Here is a 23710-nt window from a genome sequence, read left to right on the forward strand (position 1 = left end):
GTGCTGTTAGGAAGGGAGTTCCAGGGTTTTGACCTAGCGACAGTGAAGGAGCGGCAATATATTTCCAAGTCAGGATGGTGAGTGGCTTGGAGGAGAACTTCCAGGTGGTGGTTTTCCCATCTATCTGCTGTCCTTGTCCTTCTAGATGGTAGTGGTCTTGGGTTTGGAAGACTCTGTCTAAGGAGCCTTGGTGAATTTCTGCAATGCATCTTGTAGATGGTACACACTGCTGCTACTGTGCGTCGGCGATGGAGGGAGTGAAGGTTTGTGGATGTGATGCCAATCAAGCAGACGATGGACGGTCCTGGATGGTGTCCAGCTTCTTCAGTGTTATAGGAGCTGCACTTATTCAGGCAAGTGGGGTGTATTCCATCAGACTCCTGACTTGTGCCTTGTAGATGGTGGACAGGCTTTGGGGAGTCAGGAGGCAAGTTACTTGTCGCACGATTCCTAGCCTCTGACCTGCGCTTGTAGCCACAGTATTTATATGGCTAGTTCAGTTCAGTTTTTGGTCAATGGTAACCCCCAGGATGTTGATAGTGGGGGATTCAGTGATGCTAATGCCATTGAACATAAAGTTGCGATGGTAAGATTCTCTCTTGTTGGAGATCGTCATTGCCTGACACTTATGTGGCGCAAGTGTTACTTGCCTCTTGTCAGCCCGAGCCTGGATATTGTCCAGGTCTTGTTGCATTTGGACATGGACTGCTCCAGTATCTGAGGAGTTGCGAATGGCGCTGAACATTGTGCCATTATCAGCGAACGTCCCCACTTCTGACCTTATGATGGAAGGAAGGTCATTGATGAAGCAGCTGAAGATGGTTTGGCCCAGGACACTGCTCTGAGGAATTCCTGCAGTGATGTCTGACCTCCAACAACCACAACCATCTTCCTTTGTGCTAGGTATGACTCCAACCAGCGGAGAGTTTTCCCCGATTCCCATCGACTCCAGTTTTGCTTTTGTGAAATACAAATTAATCAGTCATTCCGACACAAAAACAAAATACTGGAGATGCTGGAAATCAGAAATAAAAACAAAAATATGCTGGAAATACTCAGTAGGTCAGGCAATTTCTGTGGAGAGAAACAGAGTTAATGTTTCAGGCCTTTGAAAGGTCATCAATCTGAAACGTTAACTGTTTCTCTCTCCAAAGACGCTTCCTGATCTGCTGAATAGTACCAGCTTTTTTTGTTTTAATTTTATTGACCAGTCAGTCACTACATTGCTATTGTAGGACGCAAAAGCAAAACACTGTGGATGCTGGAAACCTGATATAAAAACAGAATGCTAGAAATTCTCAGCCTGAGAAAAACTCAACGGGTTAGTTCCGATGAAGACTCACAGACCTGAAATGTTAGTTCTGTTTTTCCCCCCGCAGATGCTGTCCGATTTGCTGAGTATTTCCAGTGTTTTCTGTTTTTATTCATGTGGATAAGTTGGCTGCCGTGTTTGCCAAACAAAACAACAGTGACTACACATCAGAAATTCATAGACCACAAAGCATTTGGGATGTTTGAGGACTTGAAGGATAAATGAAAATTCTTATCGAGGCCTTGCTAAAACTTATACATAATTTAAAAATATTTATTGGTCTCTAAAAGAGTTCCGTTACATGTCATTACTACTTTGATGAGCAAAGAAGTTTGCAACTTGATGAAATAATGAAACAAAAGTAGGACATTAGCAAATTTTACATTATCAGAAAATAAGTTAAAGGCCCTGAAAATCCACAGGCTTCAGTAGTGGGGCTTCAACTCCCTGATCTTCTGGCACACTGACCCTGGCAGCAATTTCATATTTTGCGGTGTTTCGGATATGTAATGGTTGTGTAACATGAGAGGTATTTGTCCTGATGGAAGTTGGGGTTTAAAACTTACAGGATCGATTTGAACCCTGCCCGCCTTCCGCTAAAGCACCTGGGCCAGCTCCCTAGGAACCTCCAGCTTCTCAGTCTTATGAATTTCAAAGGAGTCCAGGGTATTGAAAACTATAACTATCCAGTTACACAATCTGAACTGTCAAGTCAGCCATGAACCCAGTTAAGTCATCTTAGTGGCCACACAGTGAGAGGTGCTCCTCGGCTCTGTTCTTGCAACTTTTAAAGGAATTATTGTCCGTGGCAGTGAAGTGTAGGCCATGTTACCCACAAGCTGTCCATTTACTTGACTGTCTCTGTGAAGTGCTCAGGGAGGGCGGAATTCCTGAAAACAAATTGAACTTGATAGCTTCCAGTGAATCTGGTGTTTCTGTGAAGGATTCACTACATCTCACAATCTAGACATTGAGCCTTCTGCCACCCTTTGTGTTCGGAAGGTTGGGAGGATTAATGTTAGATGCTTGCAGTGGTACATGTGTGCCATTTATTGCACCCTGCACTTTGAGGAAGCCAGCAATGTGATACAGCTCAATGTCTTATCACACCTTGCTGTCAAGCTAAATTAGATATGTCACCCATATCTCCTACAATGTGCTGTCAGTTACCTGACAAATGCATTGTAGGATGACTCTCTCAACATTGGAGAGACCAAACGCAGAGTGGGTGACTGCTTTGCAGAACACCTTCGGTCTGTCCGCAAGCATGACCCAGACCTCCCTGTTGCTTGCCATTTCAACGCTCCACCCTGCTCTCATGCCCACATGTCCGTCCTTGGCTTGCTGCATTGCTCCAGTGACGCTCAACGCAAACTGGAGGAACAGCACCTCATCTTCCAACTAGGCACTTTACAGTCTTCCGTTCTTAATATTGAGTTCAACAATTTCAGATCATGAACTCTCTCCTCCATCCCCACCCCCTTTCCGATCCCCCCCCCTTTTCTTTTCCAATAATTTATATAGATTTTTCTTTTCCCACCTATTTCCATTATTTTTAAATGTATTTCCATCCATTGTTTTATTTCTACCTTTTAGCCTATTTCAATTCCTTCACCCCACCCCCACTAGAGCTATCTGTACCTTGCTTGTCCTGCTTTCTACCCTTAATTAGCACATTCCTTAGATAATATCACCACCTTCAACACCTCTGTCCTTTTGTCTATCTCCACCTATCACTGGCCCTCTATCCAGCTCTACCTGTCCCATCCCCCCCTTAAACCAGCTTATATTTCACCTCTCTTCTATTTTTACTTAGTTCTGTTGAAGAGTCATACGGACTCGAAACGTTAACTGTGTTCCTCTCTGAAGATGCTGCCAGACCTGCTGATTAGCCTCCATGTCTTCAGCTACCTAGACCCTAAGCTCTGGAATACCCTTCCTACGCATTTCTACCTCTATAGCTCTCTCTCCTTTCAGATGGTCCTTAAAACCTACCTCTTTGACTAGTCCTTTGGTCATCTGTCCTAATATCTCCTTTCATGGTTTGGTGTTAAATCTTGTTTGATGACACTCTGAGGGAAGTGCCTTGAGACACAGTATAAATGCAAGCTGTTGTTGCACACATCTTCTCCTTTAAAATTGTAGACAAGGGAATGTTTATGAGGAATCCCATACCTGGCAGTCAAAATCTCTTATTGTGGGTTGGGGAAAAAATTTCCTCAGACTAACCTCTCTCAATCTCGGTGCGAGGCAAAACAAAAAGAGTTTAAAGATCTGCCATAACTTCAGGCATCTCTTTTGAAAAGTTCTTTTTCCCAGACTGCAAGTTCCCTAGTAAAGCATTTCCACCAATATCAGCTAATTTAGGTATGCCCTCACTCATTACCAGTTAGTCTGTGCAAGGGGAGCTCAAGTTACAGGATTTAATAAATTCCAACACTGTTCTTCCTCTTCTGGTAATGAGCAACCCAGCAGCAGCAGGTCAGTGACATGTGCACAGAAGGACCCAGATGGCATCGCCATTATGGAGCAGGCAGCTGGCAGAAATGGATTCTATCTCGGTATCCACCTCCAGAAATTCGTTTTAAGACAAAAACCTGTCAGAAACAGCAAGTAAATTAGGGGCCAAGACGAGCAACGAGCAGGAGAATTAATAGCTCAGTATGTGCATGATCTCTTCAAGGGAGTACGTTTTCCTCCAGCCACTTAGTCCATGAAAATTCAGTGAGCCTATATGGGTCTTCCGGTTTTATACTCAGTTCAACTTTTTCCTACCTGGAACAAAGGTATAAATCGATCTTTTATGCGTTGGATTCAACTGATTCCAAGATGCGTCATGTAGTAGCAGATTTGAATAGAATTCCAGAAGTTGTGATTTTAACCTCACTTTCGGCCTTTCTGAAAACATTAGTGGCCACACAAAAACAAGTCACCCACAAATGCTATTAACACTGATACTTCTGCACCCACTGGAGTAACGGATACAGTTTGCCACCATCTTAATCTTTCTTCAACTTTGCCTTTAAACAAGTACCCAGTCATTTTTAAAATTGGGAACCATAAAGTGGACAAAAACATCCTTGGACCCTGCAATCTGCCCCAATGATACTCACCTTGCCATCAGCACCGAGTTCCACTCCTTCAAGACCAATCACCGTCTCCTTGGCACCGACTCCACCAGAAGGATGCCTCTGCCTCCCGCCCTCTGCCTTCATATCCCTGAAAATATAGATTCACTAGCAATCACTTACAACAGCACACAGACCAGGGAGCCAAAGATAACAGGATGCATGCAACATTCTCCCTCCTTCCCTGCAGGTCTGAAGTATATAGATTTTACACCAATGCAAACCTGCAGATTTTTATTCATAGCAAAGGCAATGGTCTACTGTCTTTCGTTTGTAATCATGTATACTGCTTTAAACATCCATTTCTTTCCTTCCGCTGAAGCCACTGCTGAGATATGATTCCACAGACCCCCATCAACCCTCCCTTACCTCAGGTAAGAGCCTTGCTTCATGTTATGGCCCTGATTTGTGATGGGGTGGGGAAGTGTTGGGGAATGGGTAACGTGCACTCTTACCCCAAAAAGAGGGTGGCAAACCCAGGGACGTAAAGACCTGGACAATTCGTCAACAGAAGCATGCAGAAGGGGACCTAAGGTTAGTGGTGAGGAGAGCTCTGGCTGCAAGTGGGGATTGGAGTGTGGGGGTGGGGGGAGGGGGGGGGAAGGGAGATTTGAGGCCCACAAGGAAACCTAAAATTAAATTGTATTACTCTCCTGCCTAGGTTTCTTCTGGCCCACAATTCACCTCCCCTCAGGCGTGGCCAGACGTGGGAAGCTGTCACTCCTCCCTGCTGCAACCTCCAAATGATACTGCAGATTGGATTCTGATGACATCTGCATCTTTAAAGAAGGACCCACGTTTTTGCTGAGGGCGTCCCACTCACTTGCTCAAAGGACGTTAACATCAGGAAATGGCGGGAAGGCAGCATCGGAGGAGAGGGTGGTACAAGTGACTGCTTCATATAAATTGCTACCTCCACCCCAATTACCCCACCCAATCTGTTTTCCACCAATCACCGATTAGGGGAAGGATCGAGCTAAAATCAGACCCAGAGTCAGGGCAATGACAGCCAGCAGACTACTTCACCTCAGCAAAATCTGATCTCAGCCCGACCCTGCCCGCATGCTGGCACATTCCAGGAGCAGTCAAACAGGAGCAGGAATACGGGGTCATTTTACTCTCTCGCCAGCAGCGGAGAAACCGATTCTGCCAGACCCGAGACTGGCTTAACTCAGCACAGAGTGGACAAAACTTTTTCAATCTTTTTCAATCTGACAGCTACTGAAAAAAGAACAGAATCTTGTGAGAATAGAGCTAAGGATTGCCCGAGAGTTTGGTGGTATGAAAAACAATTTGGAAACCAGGTCGTGGAAAGTTAGCTGCTGGAAAGTATGCTGCAATTTCTCAAAAGCTGCTAATTTTTCTGAAATGGTCATAAAGTGAAGGAAGCCTTTTATTGGAGAATTTGCACTCACTGTTATAGTTGTAAAACAGCATCACCAACAAGAGAGAATGCAGACAATTATTAATATTGCTCCCTAGGCTCTGTCTGGCACTCATGCCATGTTCTGGAAAATATTAGTTTCTAAAATGTTGGCAATAACATTACACATATCTGTACAAATAAATATGTTATTACTCCCAATTACTCAATTGAATATTGCTTCCTCCATAATCAAACCCCAGCTTCACAATACTCAATCTTATAATTTCACAAAATATCATGTTGATAAATATTAAATGAAAGGACAGTATGGGTTTTAGTATTACTAGTGTTGTTGTGTGATAGTAAAACTGATAACGAAACAAGTAGGAGAAGCAAGTGTGCCTCTGAAGATTCAGTTGATATGTATGCAGAGCACACTGCACAACAACATGCATTTATATAGTGCCTCTAACATAGTAAAGTGTTCCAGGAGCAAACAAAATTTGGCACCAGGCTACATAAGGAGATATTAGGCCAGGTGACCAAAAGTCTGGTTGAGGTAGGTTTTAAAGAGCATCTGAGAAGTGGAGAGAGAGGCAGAGAGCGTTTAGGGGAAGTTTCAGAGCTTCGAGCTGAGGCAGCTAAAGGCATAGCCGCCAAGGGTGGAACGATGAAAATCAGGGATGGGCAACAAGTCAGAATCAGAGGAGCACCGAGATACAGATTGGAAAGGTCCCAGGTTTCATCCCCAGTGTGTGTGGAGTAAGCTTATGTTATATGGGGCCATGGCAGATAAATCTCTACCCCCTGGGCTAGGGAGGACAGTATGTCAAAGTTCTTGTTCCTGGGTGGCATATGCTTGTCAGGTAGCTACAAGCTCAGGCTTGGCTGTGATACCCATCAGTCAAATGGCCTGCCAACAGTCATGCTCTAGGCTCACTTATGAAGAACAGCTGCTTAGACGAGGAGATAGATCATGGGGAATACGACCTGTGTTTGTGTAAGCTTATCATCAGAGAAACTGCAGCTCATCATAACTGTACCAGTGATAGCTCTACATCACAGCTGTCTACTCTGACCCCTTCTCCACAACGCATGTCCTTTAATCGTTTTCTTCTTTGTGTGTTTATTGACATCCCTTTGAATGTCAAAGTTTATTTGGCTTCAATGGCCACCACATACAGTGGGCATGTTTGAGAGAGCGCTGTACGCAATGGGGGGAATTAAGCCGTAACACAATACAGCATTTTGGAGAATGAAATGAGATGCTTAATAATATAGGCATGTAATATAAAGTAATGCTGAAGGCACTCTTGTGCAGGTTAAAGTGAATCCATGACAAAGGTGAATAAAAAGTATAGGGGAAGCATTCAGCAAGATCGATACATGTCTTCAATCCCACCCTGGCCGCGGGCATCAGGAAATGGAGGAGCTGGAGCCAGTTGGAAGCAGGCCATTACCAGGTACAGAATCTCAGTACAACCAGAGAGGACGGAAAACACACAAATATAACTCCTTAACTGAACACCCCAAGTGTCACATACACAGTGAAAACTGGGATATCCTCTTCAAACCACTTAACAAGGTGCAAACCAGCAGGTAAGCAAAGCTGTTTCCACCCAGAATAAACAGAGCACTTAAGACACTATAAAAAGCCAGTGCTCATTGCTAAATCATCTACTTTGCTGGATGTGAAACCATGGGATGATCAGACTGACATGTCCAAATTGGGAGAGTGTGTACGTTCAGTGACAATGGATGGCTTAGTTTGGGGTTCTTCCAAACTGGTTCCAGTGGGTTATGGCATCAAGAAGCTACAGATTCAGTGTGTAGTTGAAGATGACAAGGTGGGAACAGATATGCTGGAAGAAACTATCACTGCATTTGAAGATTACGTGCAGTCTGTTGATGTGGCAGCCTTCAACAATGTGTAAAACAGCAACTAATGAACACTTAATAAAAATTGGCATGTCCAGAAAAAAAAATAACCAGCAACTGTAAAATTGATGTGTACGTGATTGGATGATGGTTTTCACTTTTTAAACTTACATAAGTGAATGGGGGAATGCCTCAATTAGCATCAGTGCTCTTAGGACTAAGAGGAGGAGAATCAGCCAGAGTTCCTGTTAGTCAGTGACTGTGCTAGAAAGCACATTTACGGACGCCAGTTAAGAACAGGATCAGGCTCAGGTGTGATGCGCCCATAGCTAAATGGCCTGCCAGCTCCTCACTACCCAGGGACTTGTGTGAAGAGTTACACAGGGCTACAGAAGTTAGGTCACCATGAACGACCATCACCAGCAGGAGGGGAAAGAACTGATAAGAGAAACAACAAAAGAAAATGAAAAACTGTGATGTACAGTGGGACGAGGGCAATCCTAAAATAGAAACAGGTGAGGTGTTAAAAAGCTTCCATGTTAAACAATCTCAGCTGAGGTAATTAGAATAATTTCCTGTAGGTTTTCAAAACCACAGCATCACTTTTAGCCAATGTCCCTAAGGGAATATGGATGCACTCTCTCTTAACAAAAGTCAAAGGGGCGTCTGCTTTCTTTGCAAGTAACAGTCTGTTGAGTAAACGATAGGACAAGCGCTTACAAAGTGCCTTTCACAAGCTCACCAAGCCAGCCTGAGGGAATGAGCTCAAATGGTAGAGCATGAGAGAGGTGGTGGGATTGATGCTCAAATTCTCCACTTTGGTTTTGAGGCATTCATTAGATGATTATTTGAATAGAAACAATGTGCAGGGGTTTGGGAAAAAGGCAGGGCAATGGCTCTAGGTCATAATGTTCATTTGGAGAGCCGGTTCAGACACAATGGGCCGAATGGCCTCCTTCTGTGCTATTAAAATTCTGTGATCTCGAAAGGCCCAAAGTGCTTTCGGGTCCATGAATACTTACTAAAGTGAAGTCACTGTTGTAATGTTGGAAAAATGGCAGTTTATTTGCACATGGCACTAAGATAAATGACCAGATAATCTGATTTTGGTAGCGTCAGTTGAAGGATAACTATTGGCCAAGACACTGGGGAGAACTGTCCCACTTTTCTTCAAACATTGCTGTGGGAGCTTTTATGTCCATTTAAGAGGATTAACCGGAAGTTGGTTTAACGTCCCGACAAAAAGTCAATTTCAACTGGGCAACACTTCCTTAGTATTTCACTAATGTGCCAACCTGGATTATGTGCTCAAGTGTCCAGAGTGGGACTTGAACCCACCACTTGCTTACTCAGCAGCGAGAGTGCCACGTACCAATGAGCAAAGACCAACACAAATTCGCTTCATTAGAAAACAAACATTTCAAAGGTCTAGATTCCTGAAATGTTGTCAGTTATTTGTTACACCAATAAGGAAACTAAGGTCCTCCCATGCGTTGATGGAGGTCAGTGATTCTATACTCTAAAGCATACAGACTCTGTTATTGCACATCCCCAGGATTCTGGGAGGGCTAATATTTCCTGACTTTCAGTCAGTGATGGAGCCAACATTCTGTTTGTGCTGCTTCCCAGGTGTAAAAAGGAAAGGTTACATGAGTGAGATCCAGGAATTGTGTAAAATACAATTACTAGAATAATGATGTACCAAGCCTGCTCATTAATTTCCTAATGTTTAGTCTACACTGAAACCTGTGGAGTATGATAGCACTCAATGTGCCTTGTGCAATCTCATGGGATTTCCGCCACAGCCTTAATAGTTCTGGCATTGTTATGCTCATGCTTCATAACATTGACATGCACAAAGTAATAAAATGTTACAGTGCTCAGGCATAAGATCTGTTAATAATGTTGCTCCGGCTGGATGGAGACCGATTGTTTCAAAATAAAATGTACAAGATGATTGATGATGGGCATTACAGAAACAAATGTCAGTGATTTAATTACTGCTGGTTATTAAAATGTTCACCATATGGAGAGTGTTGTATGGGACTCGGTATCATTGCATCACACACTCGCTTATCTTTATTCCAAGTATCTGGGAGTTGAGTGTCTGGTGGGGATTCCCGATCTTCCACTGGAATAGGCACCATATGGAATGAAGAACCATACGGGGAAACATTCATCTCATTTCCTCATTTCACTTTTAGAAATAAATAGGTGACACGTTAATTCAACTTGGCTTCCAAAATTCACTTCTGATGAAGCAAAATAAATTATCAGCAAGTCAGTAGATTAGTATCCTTGATATTTAGCTCACTTGGCTAGGTGGTTAGAGTGTAATGCAGAATGATGCCAACAGCAAGGGTTCAATCCCCATACCAGTTGTGGTCACTCATGGAGGCCTGCCACGTCACCTTGCCCTATGCTTGTGGAGTGGTGCCCCTCAAGCTAGATATAACCAATTCTCTCTCTCTAATGAACAGAAATGCCTATGGTCCCTTTTGGACAATGGCTATTTACCTCATTTGAGGCAAAACAGAAGTCAATGGTGGGCAAAATGATGCCTGTGTACACTAGGGCAGCAGACATTCACCTATATCATTCTGTTACGCAGACCACTTACACATTAATGGAATTATACCCCTTTCTGTTCATAGAAGTGTGATAGTGGTACAGATAGTCAAATACATGCTGCTTATGATGTCCTATATTTTGGTGAAATGTGACACATGGGAAAATTGAAGTGGCTTCTGGTACTGCAGACAGCTTTCTTTAGGGAAAGTAACAGAATAGTTTGTGGTGACGAGCACAGCACCTGTATGCATCAATACACTGCAGACTGACTTTGAAAGATGGCAATACCCCAGGGCTGCCACCATGGTGAGGAAGAGCTCGTCAAATCTATGCATCTTGGTCCATAGATAGAGTTGTTTGGATTAGGGCAGGCAAAAACCATTTGCCTCCGGTATAAACATCCCATCTGTGATTGCTCCTAAGTTCCTATTCCATAACAAGCAGAAAGGATTCCCATCTTCTCATTTTGATTACTGCAAGCAAAGTTGCAGCTAGAGATGAAAAAGTTTAACTCAATCATCCAGAACATCACTAAGATACATACAAACATACAAATTAGGAGCAGCAGTAGACCATTCAGCCCCTCGAGCCTGCCCCGCCATTTGATAAAATCATCGACGATCTGATTGTGGCTACAAGTCCACTTTTCCGTCTACCCCCTAAACCCTTTGATTCCCTTGTCAATCAAGAATGTAACTAACTCTGCCTTAAACATATTCAATGACCCTGCCTCCACTTGTCTCTGGGGAAGAGAATTCCACAAACTAATGGCCTTTGAAGAGGAAAATACTCTCGTTTTTAAACTGTGTCCCCTAGTTTTAGTCTCTTCCATAAGGGGAAACATCCTCTCAGCATCCACCCTATCAAGTCCCCATAGGATCTAATAGGTTTCTTTTTTTTTTTCATCCTTTCATGGGATGTGACATCGCTGGCTAGGCCAGCACTTATTGCCCATCCCTATTTCATTAAGCATTTCAATAAGATGATGTCTCGTTCCGCTAATGGATTCAGGCCCAACCTGTCCAAGCTTTCCTCAAGATATACCCCTTCATCCAGGAATCAGTCGATGGGAAGAATTATCTGGGAATATTCCACAATTTGGCAACATTAGGTTAAGAAATATTGACCAAACTTGTCCCTCTGTAGAGAAGTTAGAATAAAATGTTTTCCAATCTGTGCATCATATTTAAGGACGTCAGTAAAGAGGCTGACGTTATCCAGTCCACGTAGGTTGGACTGTAGTACATTTCCTTAGTAATAAAGTTCTAATGATAAACATGCTTTCAAATATCTGTGTAATGTAAGGATATGATGTCAGGAAGCTAGAAGGAAGTGAAGATAGTTAAACAAGACAATAAGATAATAGCACCTGGTTAGTGAAAGCTGCCTCCAGTGTTGGCATTTTACCACAGGGCACATGCTGAACTGGAAGGCCTTCATCTTTTGGCCACTAACGGAACTTTTCACATATCCAAACTGCTGATTTGGGCAGGTTTAAAACAATGGAGGGATTCAAAATAAATCACCGCCACAAAAACTTTGATTCTGAAATAAAATCAAAAAGCGTGAATCATATATGCCAACAGTCATTGTTTGAAACTGGCAGGCGACATTTGGACCCATTTGTCAACCTGTCAATATTTCACAAGAAAAGTCAGCTTTGTCCATTAGGATTAGAGGCTGTCAACCAATCAGATTAGTTGCAGGTCCGGACTTGTGGCTGTCAGACCCATTTGGATCAGGCATTTATTTTAAATGGTTTAAAATTACAATAGCTGGCAGAGGAAAGGAACATGAAGCATTTGAAATAGAAAGCAGGCTGATTAACATTTAAAGGAAGACAGATTCTATGTTTGGGTGTGACTCTTCCACCAACTCTTACTTCTAAGGTTTTGTTTCAACAACACTGACTCACCTTCATCCCTCTCTAACGACTTAAAACTATTTTGTTTTAATAAATGAAATTAATCCACCATACTACTAGCTCATTTTCTACCAGCAGCGGGCTGCCACGGGATCCAGGAGTTGAACAGAACAAGGAGACATGGATATCAGGTCACATGTAAGAGATTGAGGACTGACAGCAGGAGAAACATTTTTTTTTTAAACAGAAGGTTATGAGTCTGGAGTGCACGACCAAGTTAGTGATAGAAACAAAGATCATGGGAAAATTTAAAAACGGGTTGGTTAGATAGTTAAGGGCAAAGGGGATAAAGAAAAATGCGCGGGCCAGAGGATTAGGAATATCTTTCATATGGAGGATGAGTTTCAAAATGGCTGGATGAGGCAAACAGCCTGTTTCCATGCTGGAAAACGCAATGGTGACTCAGTTTTGCCTTGTGCCAGTTAGGCAAGCATATTGTCAAAATTTCAGTTCCTGAATTAACGATGTATCCAGAGTTATATTCCCACTGCAAGGAACTGCACCCTGTAAAACTAAAATATTTTAATTAACTGTAACCTAACAAGAATAAATGTTTGCCTTGAAGGGCAAAATTAAAGTAGATTCCAAAATGACAATATACCAAACAGAGTGTCAAAAACCAGAGTTTATGTTTGGGGGAGGGAGGGGGAGGGGCGGGGTGTAACAGTGGTGAGTAAGAAGCCATGGGTGGAATTTTACCCTGGCGGAATTTTATGGTCCTGCCAAAATCAATGGATTTTTGAACGGCTCGCCGCGTTTTACGGCCCTGCCCCTGCAGGGACGGGGCAGTAAAATTCCAGCCCATGTCATCACACTTTCCCAGACCCCTCCCTCCTCCTCAAAAAGACACATTTTTATCTCTTCAGCACCCCCATGCTGCAAACGGCACTTCTGAGCACTTTAATCCCTGCCCAGGCCCATTCCCTCCACAATTAAAATGATTGAATGTCGGGTAGGCCTACAACTTAAACAACGGGACTCTAGTTAATTCTGGTTTTCAAGCCAAAAATAATTGATCTTGGAATTGTTACAGATAGATTTGAACTATCTTCATATGTCATTAGGCTTTAACCATGACTATCTTTGAACTATTGCTTTTTGTTGGAGCTTTGTGTCAATTGTTGCTGGCCAGTGTACTAGGTTGGTTTGTTTGGAAAAGGAATCATCAGCATTGGAATAGTCGGCCTACCTTTTCCTACTCACTGAGGTATATTTTACTCAAAGTAAATTGAAATAACCTTTTTACTAAATTGTCACTGTAAACCTTTCCAGCTGAGCAAAATAATTTTATTTGTCTTTATATTACAATTGTCTTTCAGATTTGTTTAACATTTTACTTCAAACTTTTTTTGCAAAAGCCAATGCCAAAAGTTTAAGCCACAATCTGCAAGTGCACACCCAGCTTCACAGGATTATCAGAGAAAACTTCCAAGTGTTTTCTCAGATGGGATGTGAATGCACTAGTTACCTATAGCAACATGTGCTATTATCTGAAATTCTGAACCATGGTTTCCTCTTCACCTCCAAGGAGGGAAAACACAAAGGGCGGAATTTTCCCAAACTTGCACTAAGTGCGGTGGCGGGTGGGCAAAATGGCATGCGGTGATGGTGGGTTTTCATGCCATATCGTCTCGAGCCCGCCTCGTTATTCATGCACCCGGGAAACACGCCGTTTCCATGGCGGGCAGTCTCCTCATTCGCCCACCTGCCATCACCCCGCCATTGTATCACGCAGGGCGCCATGTTTAAAGGTCAGCCGCAAGCACAGTGTTCATTGCTTCCAGCTCACCACTGATGCCCAAGAGACATGGCCCTCAAAGGCAAGACGACTGCAGCCCCTGGTTTAATGGCAGGTCCCTCAAGTGACTGCTGGATGCCGTGGAGGCCCGCTGGGATGTGCTCTACCCCTGCTCTGGCTGCAGGCTGGGTAGCAATGTCACCAACCCAGCTTGGGAGGTGGTGGCAGCAGTGGTCAGCGCAAACGCCCTGCAGAGGAGGACAGACACCCAGTGTCACAAAAGGATGAATGATCTCCTCCATTCCACCAGGGTAAATCACTCTTTTCATCACTCCCAACTCTCACACTCACAAACCCTTGATGGGGTCTAGGGTCCAGCAGTAAGAAGGTTCATTTAGGTAGCAGTTCAGGAAGCTGAAGATGCTGATGAGCAATGCGATAGCGCTACCAGGTTATCATCGGGTATATCTGACAATTCACATTGGTGTCCGCTGTATTTCCGCTGTAGGAACTGTATTTTTTCAGCTGTCTGGTTACAGCAATATTAACCACTGATATCTAATTAGTGAGTAACAATGAAAACTATTTGAACTTAAATGCCAATAAGCTCTGAAAATCCTCGGTAACCCATCCGTGGTGGAGCCCATGGATACCCTTGTGGAGGCTGCTACAACTTCACTCAGTACACTGACCACCGGTACAATGCCATGTCACACTGAAGACCAATGCATGCCGACTGGCCATCATTTGCCCTGTTAAGAGGCCGAGAGCAGTTACAGTCCTTGCAAGGCATTGAAGAAATTCCCAGCAACTGCAAAAGCCCAGCACAACTGGATAGTTAATACAAAAACAAAATACTGCAGATACTGGAAACCTGAAACAAAAACAGAAAATGCTGGAAATAGTCAGTAGGTCTGGCAGCATCTGTGCAGACACTAAAAGGATTAACATTTTAGGTCAAAGACCCTTTGTCAGAATTAGGTCAGAGTTACAGCGGAAGATCAGAAGATTCCCCGAGGAATTTCAGGGCCATTTATATGGCGTTTCAATCCAATTGTACAAAAGCAGGAGAGAACAAGGTTGCCCAACAGGTTGAAGCGTCCTAGTGTTCTGTGTAGCATGTACATTGTATAGCTATCTACAACTAATGCTAAAAAAAAAGTTGGCAATATTTTGCATCTATATTTCAGTTCACAATACTTGCTTCTGCTCGATTACGTACCCTGCCTGTCATCTGATTGGAAAGTGGTCCACTGCCAATTCATTTATACAATTAAAGTTCGTGGAGCTCGGAACTTTTTTTTTTGTTTCTGCTAACCTGGAAATACACCAACTTCCAAGGTTTTAATTATCCCTACTTCATCACCACTGAAATGAAGATTTCCTGCAGTGTCCTATTCTAGCTTTCTTTCCCAGGTCTCAAAACAATAGAGTACTCCAAGAGTCCTGTCAAATTTTCCTTCCTTACCCAATATCACAAGGAATAGATTACCTGGTGCCATTGTTATTTGCGGGATCTTGCTGTGCACAAGAGAAGCCAACTTTGTTTACACACCAATCACTCTACTTCAAAGTCAATCATTGTCTGTGAAGTGCTTTTCAAACATGTTTAAACAGACTAAAGTGCTACGCAAATGAAATCTTTCTTTTTCTGTACAATGAGCTTCAGGCATTTCTTTAATAATAAAGACTAAAAAATGGAAGAAATGGTTACCTCTCAATAGCGCTAACAGGCTTCATGTGTACAGCTTGCTAGATCGAGAATCACAGGCTGGAGATCTCACCATCTTCACTAATCAACTATCAGATCCACTCTTAATTTGGTCAGACAGTGGCACAAAGTCCTTTACCGCTTAAGTACTGTGCACTGGACAGCAGATCACATTTCAAGATCAAGCTCCTGTGGTGTACGTACAATGCAACCCAGCTTGAGTCAAAATAACAGCTCAGTATTTGTCAATAAACCCTTGAATTAAAGGGTTATTTTAAGTCTTGTTTTTTGGAGTTTGAAAATGACAACTAAATTTTGTTTTTGCAGCAGAATTTAATGTTTGTTTTGTCTACTGATTTCGGATGATATCATGCACATTAATGTTTTGTGACCAGAAGCAGACATTACAAGCTTGAAATAGGCTTGTTTTGTCTAAAATGTTTTTTAAAACATTAAAAGGTAATAATTGTTCAGCGTACTATCCTTTCCCTCTCTAAAAGCCTGTATTTTAGGAGCTTGCTGTCTGCAATTTAGCTACTACATTTAACTACATAACACAGTCAGCACACTTTAATCCATTGATGGTAAAGCACTCTGAGTGCCCTGATATATGATAAGGCAAGTTCTTTCTTTCTGTTTTTGGATTCTTTGCCCTTTCCATCAACCCTTAGACAACCAAAAGGTCCAGAGAAGTTTCTGCCCCAATGGGATGATTAGTTGTTTTCAATTCACACTTTCTAAAGAATAAATGACGATTCAGTATATAAAAAACGATTATCTGGAGTTGCTTTAACTGTAACATTAAAAATATAAAGTAGTAAAACATGCATTTATCTAAAAATAAAAAAAAATTCTACTGACTCTGTCCTCCTTATTTTTCCATCTAAACTCACTTCTTTCCTATTCTCTCTAAGTTCTTTTAAGTGCAACTTTAAAAGAAAATGTACTCATAAAGCATCATTCATGACATCAGGACATCCCTAAGTGCTTTACTAGCAATGAAGTATTTTTGAATTGTCGTCATGGTTGTAATGTAGGCACCGTGGCAGCCATTTTGCACAATGGAAGGTCCCACAAACAAAAATGTGATAATGAACAGATAATCTGTTTCAGTAACATTGGCGAGGATAAACATTGGCCAGGGGTGCCATGGAGAATTCCCCTGCTCTTCTTATCATAAATCAAACTGACAATGTAGACAGCGTCCCAGTTTAACATCTCATTTGAAACCCAGCACTTCTGACACTGCTGCAGTCCTACAGTACTGCACTGGGGCATCCGGCTAGATGCTGTGCTCACGTCTCTGGAGTAAGGATTGTACCCACAATATTTTGACTAAGATGCGAGTGCGCTAACCCTGAGCCATGGCTGACATGTTACACCTTTCATGATCTCTTTTCTCTAAAAGTTTTAAATCTTCTGGTTACTTCACATTTTTCCTCCTAACCGCAGGTGCCATTCTGAAGACAAATGCAATCCTTTTCTTTTATTAATTTTCTTTAAGAAAGCACTCAGTTATATGGTACTTCCTCTTTAGTCTGATGAAAAGCAGATTCTTGCTCCTCTCCTTCCTGTGCACCCTGTTCCTGATGTAGGGAATGAACGGCCCTCTACCACTTTTTCAACATCGTCATTCCCTTCTGCTTAACAATATAATGAATGCTTGTGATGTTTCCTTATTGCTGTCCCGTGTGGCTTCATCAAATTTAACCATGCACATAATGGCACTTTACTCCCATAGTCCTCTGTCTGCAGATGTCTAACAGGAGTCATAAGGCACGACTGCAAGGAATATCCTCGATCACTGTTCTGGATACATGGCTCTGAGTCATCAAGGCTGATATGGTAGGTTGTCACATGTTAAAAATATGACAGCTTTCAGGGCTTCAGGCATTAATGAGGTATTTGATGCCACTGACATACATAAAAATTCTTCTAATATACAGATGTTTAAATATAGAAATGCTCCACTGACCAGAATTGGGAATTCTGGACAATTTATATAGCTTTTGAGTATCATGAGCTATATAAATCATTTTATATCACTCAGAATTACATGTGAACAGAATATATTTTTCATATTCTCAACATGTAAGACACCACAAAAATGTATTAAAAAATGAGTTTTCATATGCCCTATGTAAGGTGTGATGCCCCACGTATACTCACCCTGTCTGACTGTTGTCTCGATATGGCATTACTGAGAACACTGAGCAGAAGGATCTCTTGCCACTGATTAGCACTATCCTAGAAAAGTAGAAATGAATAGTCACTCACATTTTGGTTCCACTTACTCAGCAAGCACAATACAATCCCTCACTGTATCAGCAGCACAAAGTGGATTAGCCACAGTACGGCTGCTGGATGACTCTCAATTTATAAAAAAAATGCAAAATACTGCGGGTGCTGGAAATCTGAAATAAAAACAGAAAATGCTGGAAATACTCAGCGGGTCTGGCAGCGTCTGTGGAGAGAAAAACAGAGTTAATGCTTCAGAACTCTGATGTAAGGTCAACAACCTGAAAGGTAAACTCATTCTCTCAATTTATAAAACTGGTTCCAAACATGGTGCAGGGAGACTATCAGTTTGCTATCTACAATTGTTTTTTGCAATATTATCAAAAGCAAAAAACACAAACTCCAAATATGTCATCGAGTTCACACTACTGGTAACCATCCTTGCTTGCCAGTAACACACGCTGGGAAATTGTGAGCAGCACACACTAATTTTCTCATATGCATTGCGGGTGGGGGGGGCGCTGGGAGGGGACAAGACTTCCTGCAGTGCAAACTCTCAGAATTATCCTTTACCCCATCTTGCGCTTGTCCAAGGATTAAAAACAGTACTTCCTTATCCAGGAAGCTCAACAGCAGATCTCTCACATTCTTGCACAGGAGGCAAGAACAAGCTTGCTGTCGGATATGTGATGCCTCTGCATCTCCAGCCTCCAACCCCTCCCTTTGTTTCAGCCTTTCTTGTCCTTGCTTTCTAATCAATACTATCGTCTTTCAACCTCTAAAATTTCCCTGCTTGTTTTCCTTATTTTTTTTGAAACTCGCTCATGGAATATGGGCATTGCTGGCGAGGTCAGCATTTGTTGCTCTTCCTTAATTGCCCTTGAGAAGGTGGTGGTGAGCTACTTTCTTGAACTACTGCAGTCCACCTGGTGTAGGTATACCTACAGTGCTGTTAGGAAGGGAGTTGCAGGATTTTGATCCAGCAACAGTGAAGGAATGGCGATATAGTTCCAAATCAAGATTATGTGCGACTTGGAGGGGATCTTGCAGGTGGTGGTGTTCCCATGCATCTGCTGACCTTGTCCATCTAGGTGGACAAACGTAGGTTTGGAAGGTGCTGTCAAAACATGGTTTCCTACACCTGCTTTTCCTCCTCACAGTGTTAAAACCTGAAGTTATCATACACTGTTCTACTCCAACTTATTCTTTTCCAGGTGACAATTGCATTGAACTCTATTTAGTCTTAGTCATTCCTTCCTCCAATTTTTAAAGCTCAAAGTGCCCTCCAGTAAATCAACCCTCCTTGATTTACTCAGTCTTCTCTTCTACTCTGATCAACCTTAGCACCTTGGGCTTACAATGTTTATTTCTCAAAAAAAAACTAAAACCTTTCTCACAGCCCTTATTATAAAGGTAGAAAGTTGCTAATGAGTTTTTTCATCAGTGGGATGAAAACTGAACAAATTCTGTGAAAAAAACATGCAATCCGCTCCACCTCATCACTGCCCAGGTGATGAAGTCGCAAACTCCCCCCCGCTGTAAATTGTAAACAAACCTGCATTAGATATCCTCAGCCTGACGTATTTGTGTTTACAATGCATAGTAATGCTAAAATATCGGTAACACTATTAGGAGTAGGAATTCTCTTAAAAAGGTGGACAAATTCTTGTTATCTCCATAATTAATGGCCCCCATAAAAACACTTTCAGAAACTGCAGCCTCAAAAGTTACACAAAGAAGATGTAGAGCCATGAAGAGTGAGTGGTGCATAAGGACTAATACTAGATTGCTTTAGAAAAGTGAACGGTATAAAGAAGATGGGCTGAATGGTCTCCTTCTATGCTGGAAACCTGCATGATTTTCGTGATTTTGTTAATTAAAGAGAAAGCATTTCAATTTTCATTTACGGCAACTTTTTCCCTCTCTTCCCCCCACCATCAAATGTACAGATAAACCCATAGCATTATTGGTCATTGGTGAGGTACATTTCATCCTGTTTTTGTAGTCCAAGTTGGTATAGTGAAGTATTTTTGAGACCAAATATTGGTCTTACAATGTGTAACCGTAGATCTATCCTGTTACCTCACATCGTAAGTAATGGTATATATTTTCCATTATCTTATACAGTAAGAGTATACATGTCCTGCTCCCTTAAACAGAGGGTAAAAAAAGCAAGAATTATGCTGTGTGATACCTTGCACTGTACCAGCCTTCTGCATAATGAGCGGCATGACTCACCTACTGGGAAATGGGAGGTTGGAAGATTTCAGGTCACGATTAATTTGTTCGATTGAACAGGAATGAGAAACATATGAAATCACTGAGGCTCTCCTGTTCAGATTAAAAATTTTGGAAGTAATGCCCTAATGGTGCTTTTTTGATGAATGGGTTTATGTGGTATGCTGTACGGAAATGACCCTCAGCTACACTTACTCCTACAGAACTCCTGTAACCACCAAGGGATTGGATTATAATTCATACAAAACTTTAGTTATATTAGTTTTTTAAAAACTTTTAGATATAAAATCTTGAATGTCACAGGCAGACTCTGTTAGATATTTCTGGTGAACCAGGTTTTTGGCATGATTTTAGCTTTCCATTGAATGAAAAATCCCTTCACGTCAGCGAACCCTGAAAAGTTCCATAAACATTGATTCTCCAGGGAGAGAGCAGTATTCGTGATGAAAGATTAAATTATTTCTTTTCATATTGTGAGGGGTGAAGCAATGTTCCTTGGCTATTTACCATTCATACTTAGATGAGGGGACCGAATGCAATGTACCCGAGTTTACTGATGACACAAAGTTGGATGGGAAGGCACAAAGAGGCTGCAAAAGGATTTAGACAGGTTAAGTGAGTGGGCAAAAACGTGGCAGATTTTTACTGGAAATTTAGCGGGATCAATGGGCTTTTAGCTGGGCCGCCGAATCTCCTGCAGCAGGCCCCGCCACGGAAGGGCTGGAAAATCCCAGCATAGTGTGGAAAAATGAGAAGCTATCCGCTTTGGTAGGAAAAATAGAAAAGTGGAATTTTTTTTGAACGATGAGATTCATGGTATCCAGAGGGAAGTGGCTGCCCCTATACAAGAATCACAAAAAGTTAATGTGCAAATATAACAAATTGCAAAGGGATTGTAGTATAAGAATAAAATGTGAGAATGTTATTTGCGTAGCAGAGCAACGCAGGCTTTTTTTTAATTCACTCACGGAATGTGGGCTTTGCTGAATGAAAAATTATTGCATTTATTGTCCATCCCTAATTGTAATTGAGAAGGTGGTGGTGAGCTACCTTCTTGAATTGTTACAGTCCATGTGGTGTAGGTACACCCACAATGCTGTTAGGAAGGGAGTTCCAGGATTTTGACACTGGGATAGTGAAGGAACGGTGATATATTTCCAAGTCAGGATGTTGAGTGGCTTTGAGGGGAACTTCCAAGTGGTGGTGTGCCCACGTGCCTGCTTATGCCAATTCCTCAGGGGCAGGCAGTGGGCTGCTAACTGTGCAGCCTGCACACATTTCATCAATAATATTTTAAAAATCAAGGTTTTGCTTAACTGGGAACCGGTATGGGTCAGCAAGCATAGGGGTGGTGGGCAAATGGAATTTGGTATGAGTTAACACACTGGCAGCTGAGTTTTGAATAACCTAGAAAAAGAGCTTTCAGTCACAATGAAGGTTCCTTTGTTCTAGTGAAGAAACTAAGCAAAAAGCCCACATGTTCCACATTACAGCAAACAATATCAACGAGGAAATGAGAGAAGGTGCATTAATAATCGTTCCCTCTGCTTGTTTCTGAAAATTTATACTTCAGGTTTTCTTTTAAATGATTGCAGTGCACAATATTTTTTATTTTCTGTGTAAGGTTTTGACAGTTTCAAGAGGCTAGAAGTTACCACTTGCGAGGTTTTTATTCACTTGCAGGATGTGGACTTCGCTGGCTGGGCCAGCATTTATTGTCCATCTCTAATTGCCCGTGAGAAGGTGGTGGGGAGCTGCCTTCTTGAACTGCTGCAAGCCCTGTGGTGTAGGTACACCCACAGTGCTATTAGGAATGGAGTTCCAGGATTTTGACCCAGTGACAGTGAAGGAACGGGAAAATATTACCAAGGATGGTGAGTGGCTTTGAGGGGAGCTTCCAGGTGGTTCTGTTCCCATCTATCTGCTGCCTTTGTCCTTCCAGATGGTAGCAGTTGTGGGTTTGGAAGGTGCTGTCTAAGGAGCCTTGATGAGTTTCTGCAGTGCATCTTGTAGATGGTACACGTTGCTGCTACTGTGCGTCGGTGGTGGAGGGAGTGAATGTTTATGGATGTTGTGCCAATCAAGCGGACTGCTTTGTCCTGGATGGTGTCAAGCTTCTTGAATGTTGTTGTCATCCAGGCAAGTGGGGAGTATTCCTTCACACTCCTGACTTGTGCCTTGTAGAAAGTGGACAGGCTTTGGGGAGTCAGGAGGTGAATTACTCGCCACAGGGTTCCTAGCCTCTGACCTGCTCTTGTAGCCACAGTTTTTATATGGCTAGTACTGTTCAGTTTCTGGTCATTGGTAACCTCCAGGCTGTTCGTGAACAATTTATCATGCTCATTTAACATTCAGCTCACCAATATTTTAATAGAAGTTTGGTAATTTATTTATTTTAACTTCACTCAGTAAAGTTGTAGTGAAGCCCTCCACTACTTTTATTTTCATATTTAAGATATCCGTAACTCTTGCAAGATAAATTAGAATATAAATTCACCTTGGCCAGTAGCTCGAAACAGCTGACAGTGAATTGGCAACCTGTTTTACAGCCTGCCTGATTTTCATTTCTATTGAAACACAGTAGAATGTGAAACGAACCGCCAATTTGCAATTGCCATTTTATACTGCCATCCAAGACCAAGATAGAGCCCATTATCTTTGGTTCATAAAAAACATTGCCTATCCCCTGTTGCTCTGAGAAGATGGTGATGGGCCTTCCCCATAAGCATTACAGTTATAGAGGCACAGTCATCACAGCACAGAAAGAGGCCAATCGACCCACTGGACGGAATTTTCTGTCCCCGCTAACATCGGGCATGTTCGGTGGCGTGAGCGGACAAAATGGCGAGAAGGCCAAAAATCGATTTCATCACGTTGTGAAATCAGTTTGCAATCATCTGCTTAGCCTGTCAATGGCGCGCTGCATTTCCCACCATCCGACATCAGGAACCTCATTATAATAAATCTGTATATTATTATAAGCCCAGCTTGCTGGAATCACTCCCCTACACTGGATCGTCCGAGCACATCGGTGTGTTTCACAACAGCATTTATAAGGTGTGCACTTGATGGGCTGCACTTGAGGGGAACTCGGAGGTGAGTGCACAGTAACTTTGCGCAGCACCTGCGAGGGTCACCTGTTGGACTTCAAGGTTGAGGCGAGTTGTGAGGGTGGGGGCAAGGGCTGCCTTGTGGTTGACAGAGTGTGCAAGCACGTGCGAGGTGGGGGGGAAGGAAGTGGGCACGCATCAGTGGAACCTTGTATAAAGTGACCATTCCTCCACAGCTGAGACAGTTCAGGCGCAGTAACATTGACATGCTTGGAGTCAGGTCTCTGCCCACTCAAGCAATGCAGAGGCATGAAAGTGCCACCAAGTGCTTCAGAGCTTTTCAAGCCTTGGGCACAGACTGCAAATTAATGAGCGTTTTAGTGGACTGCAGAACAGTTGGATGGCTGCGCTCATTGTACAATCTCCTTGTGAAAGCTGGCCATAGTGCAGTTACTGGTGGAGGCGCTCACAGCCCCTTGCAAAGCCATCATCCCGGTTGGGACCAGTCTCCCCCATGGTTCAAGCTAACAGTGCAGCCTTGCAGCGCGGGTTAGGA

The 23710-nt window shown here is 42.6% G+C and overlaps 1 protein-coding gene across 4 annotated transcripts in view; it reads right to left on the reverse strand.

The window, feature by feature from the left end:
- The window catches only part of cables1 (Cdk5 and Abl enzyme substrate 1), a 185737-nt gene that overhangs the window by 63411 nt on the left and 98616 nt on the right, over positions 1 to 23710 (reverse strand). For 3 of the 4 annotated variants that reach the window (XM_078540833.1, XM_078540830.1, XM_078540834.1), the window contains exons 4-5: positions 17798 to 17875; positions 4426 to 4531 (exon numbers count right to left, since the gene is read on the reverse strand). In XM_078540833.1, coding sequence (XP_078396959.1) covers positions 4426 to 4531; positions 17798 to 17875 — 184 coding nt within the window. The remainder of the gene's footprint in view (positions 1 to 4425; positions 4532 to 17797; positions 17876 to 23710) is intronic. The other variant, XM_078540832.1, reaches the window with a different exon arrangement.

The sequence above is a fragment of the Cetorhinus maximus genome, chromosome 4 (genome assembly GCF_964194155.1).
Source record: "Cetorhinus maximus chromosome 4, sCetMax3.hap1.1, whole genome shotgun sequence".
Classification (NCBI taxonomy): Eukaryota; Metazoa; Chordata; class Chondrichthyes; order Lamniformes; family Cetorhinidae; genus Cetorhinus; species Cetorhinus maximus.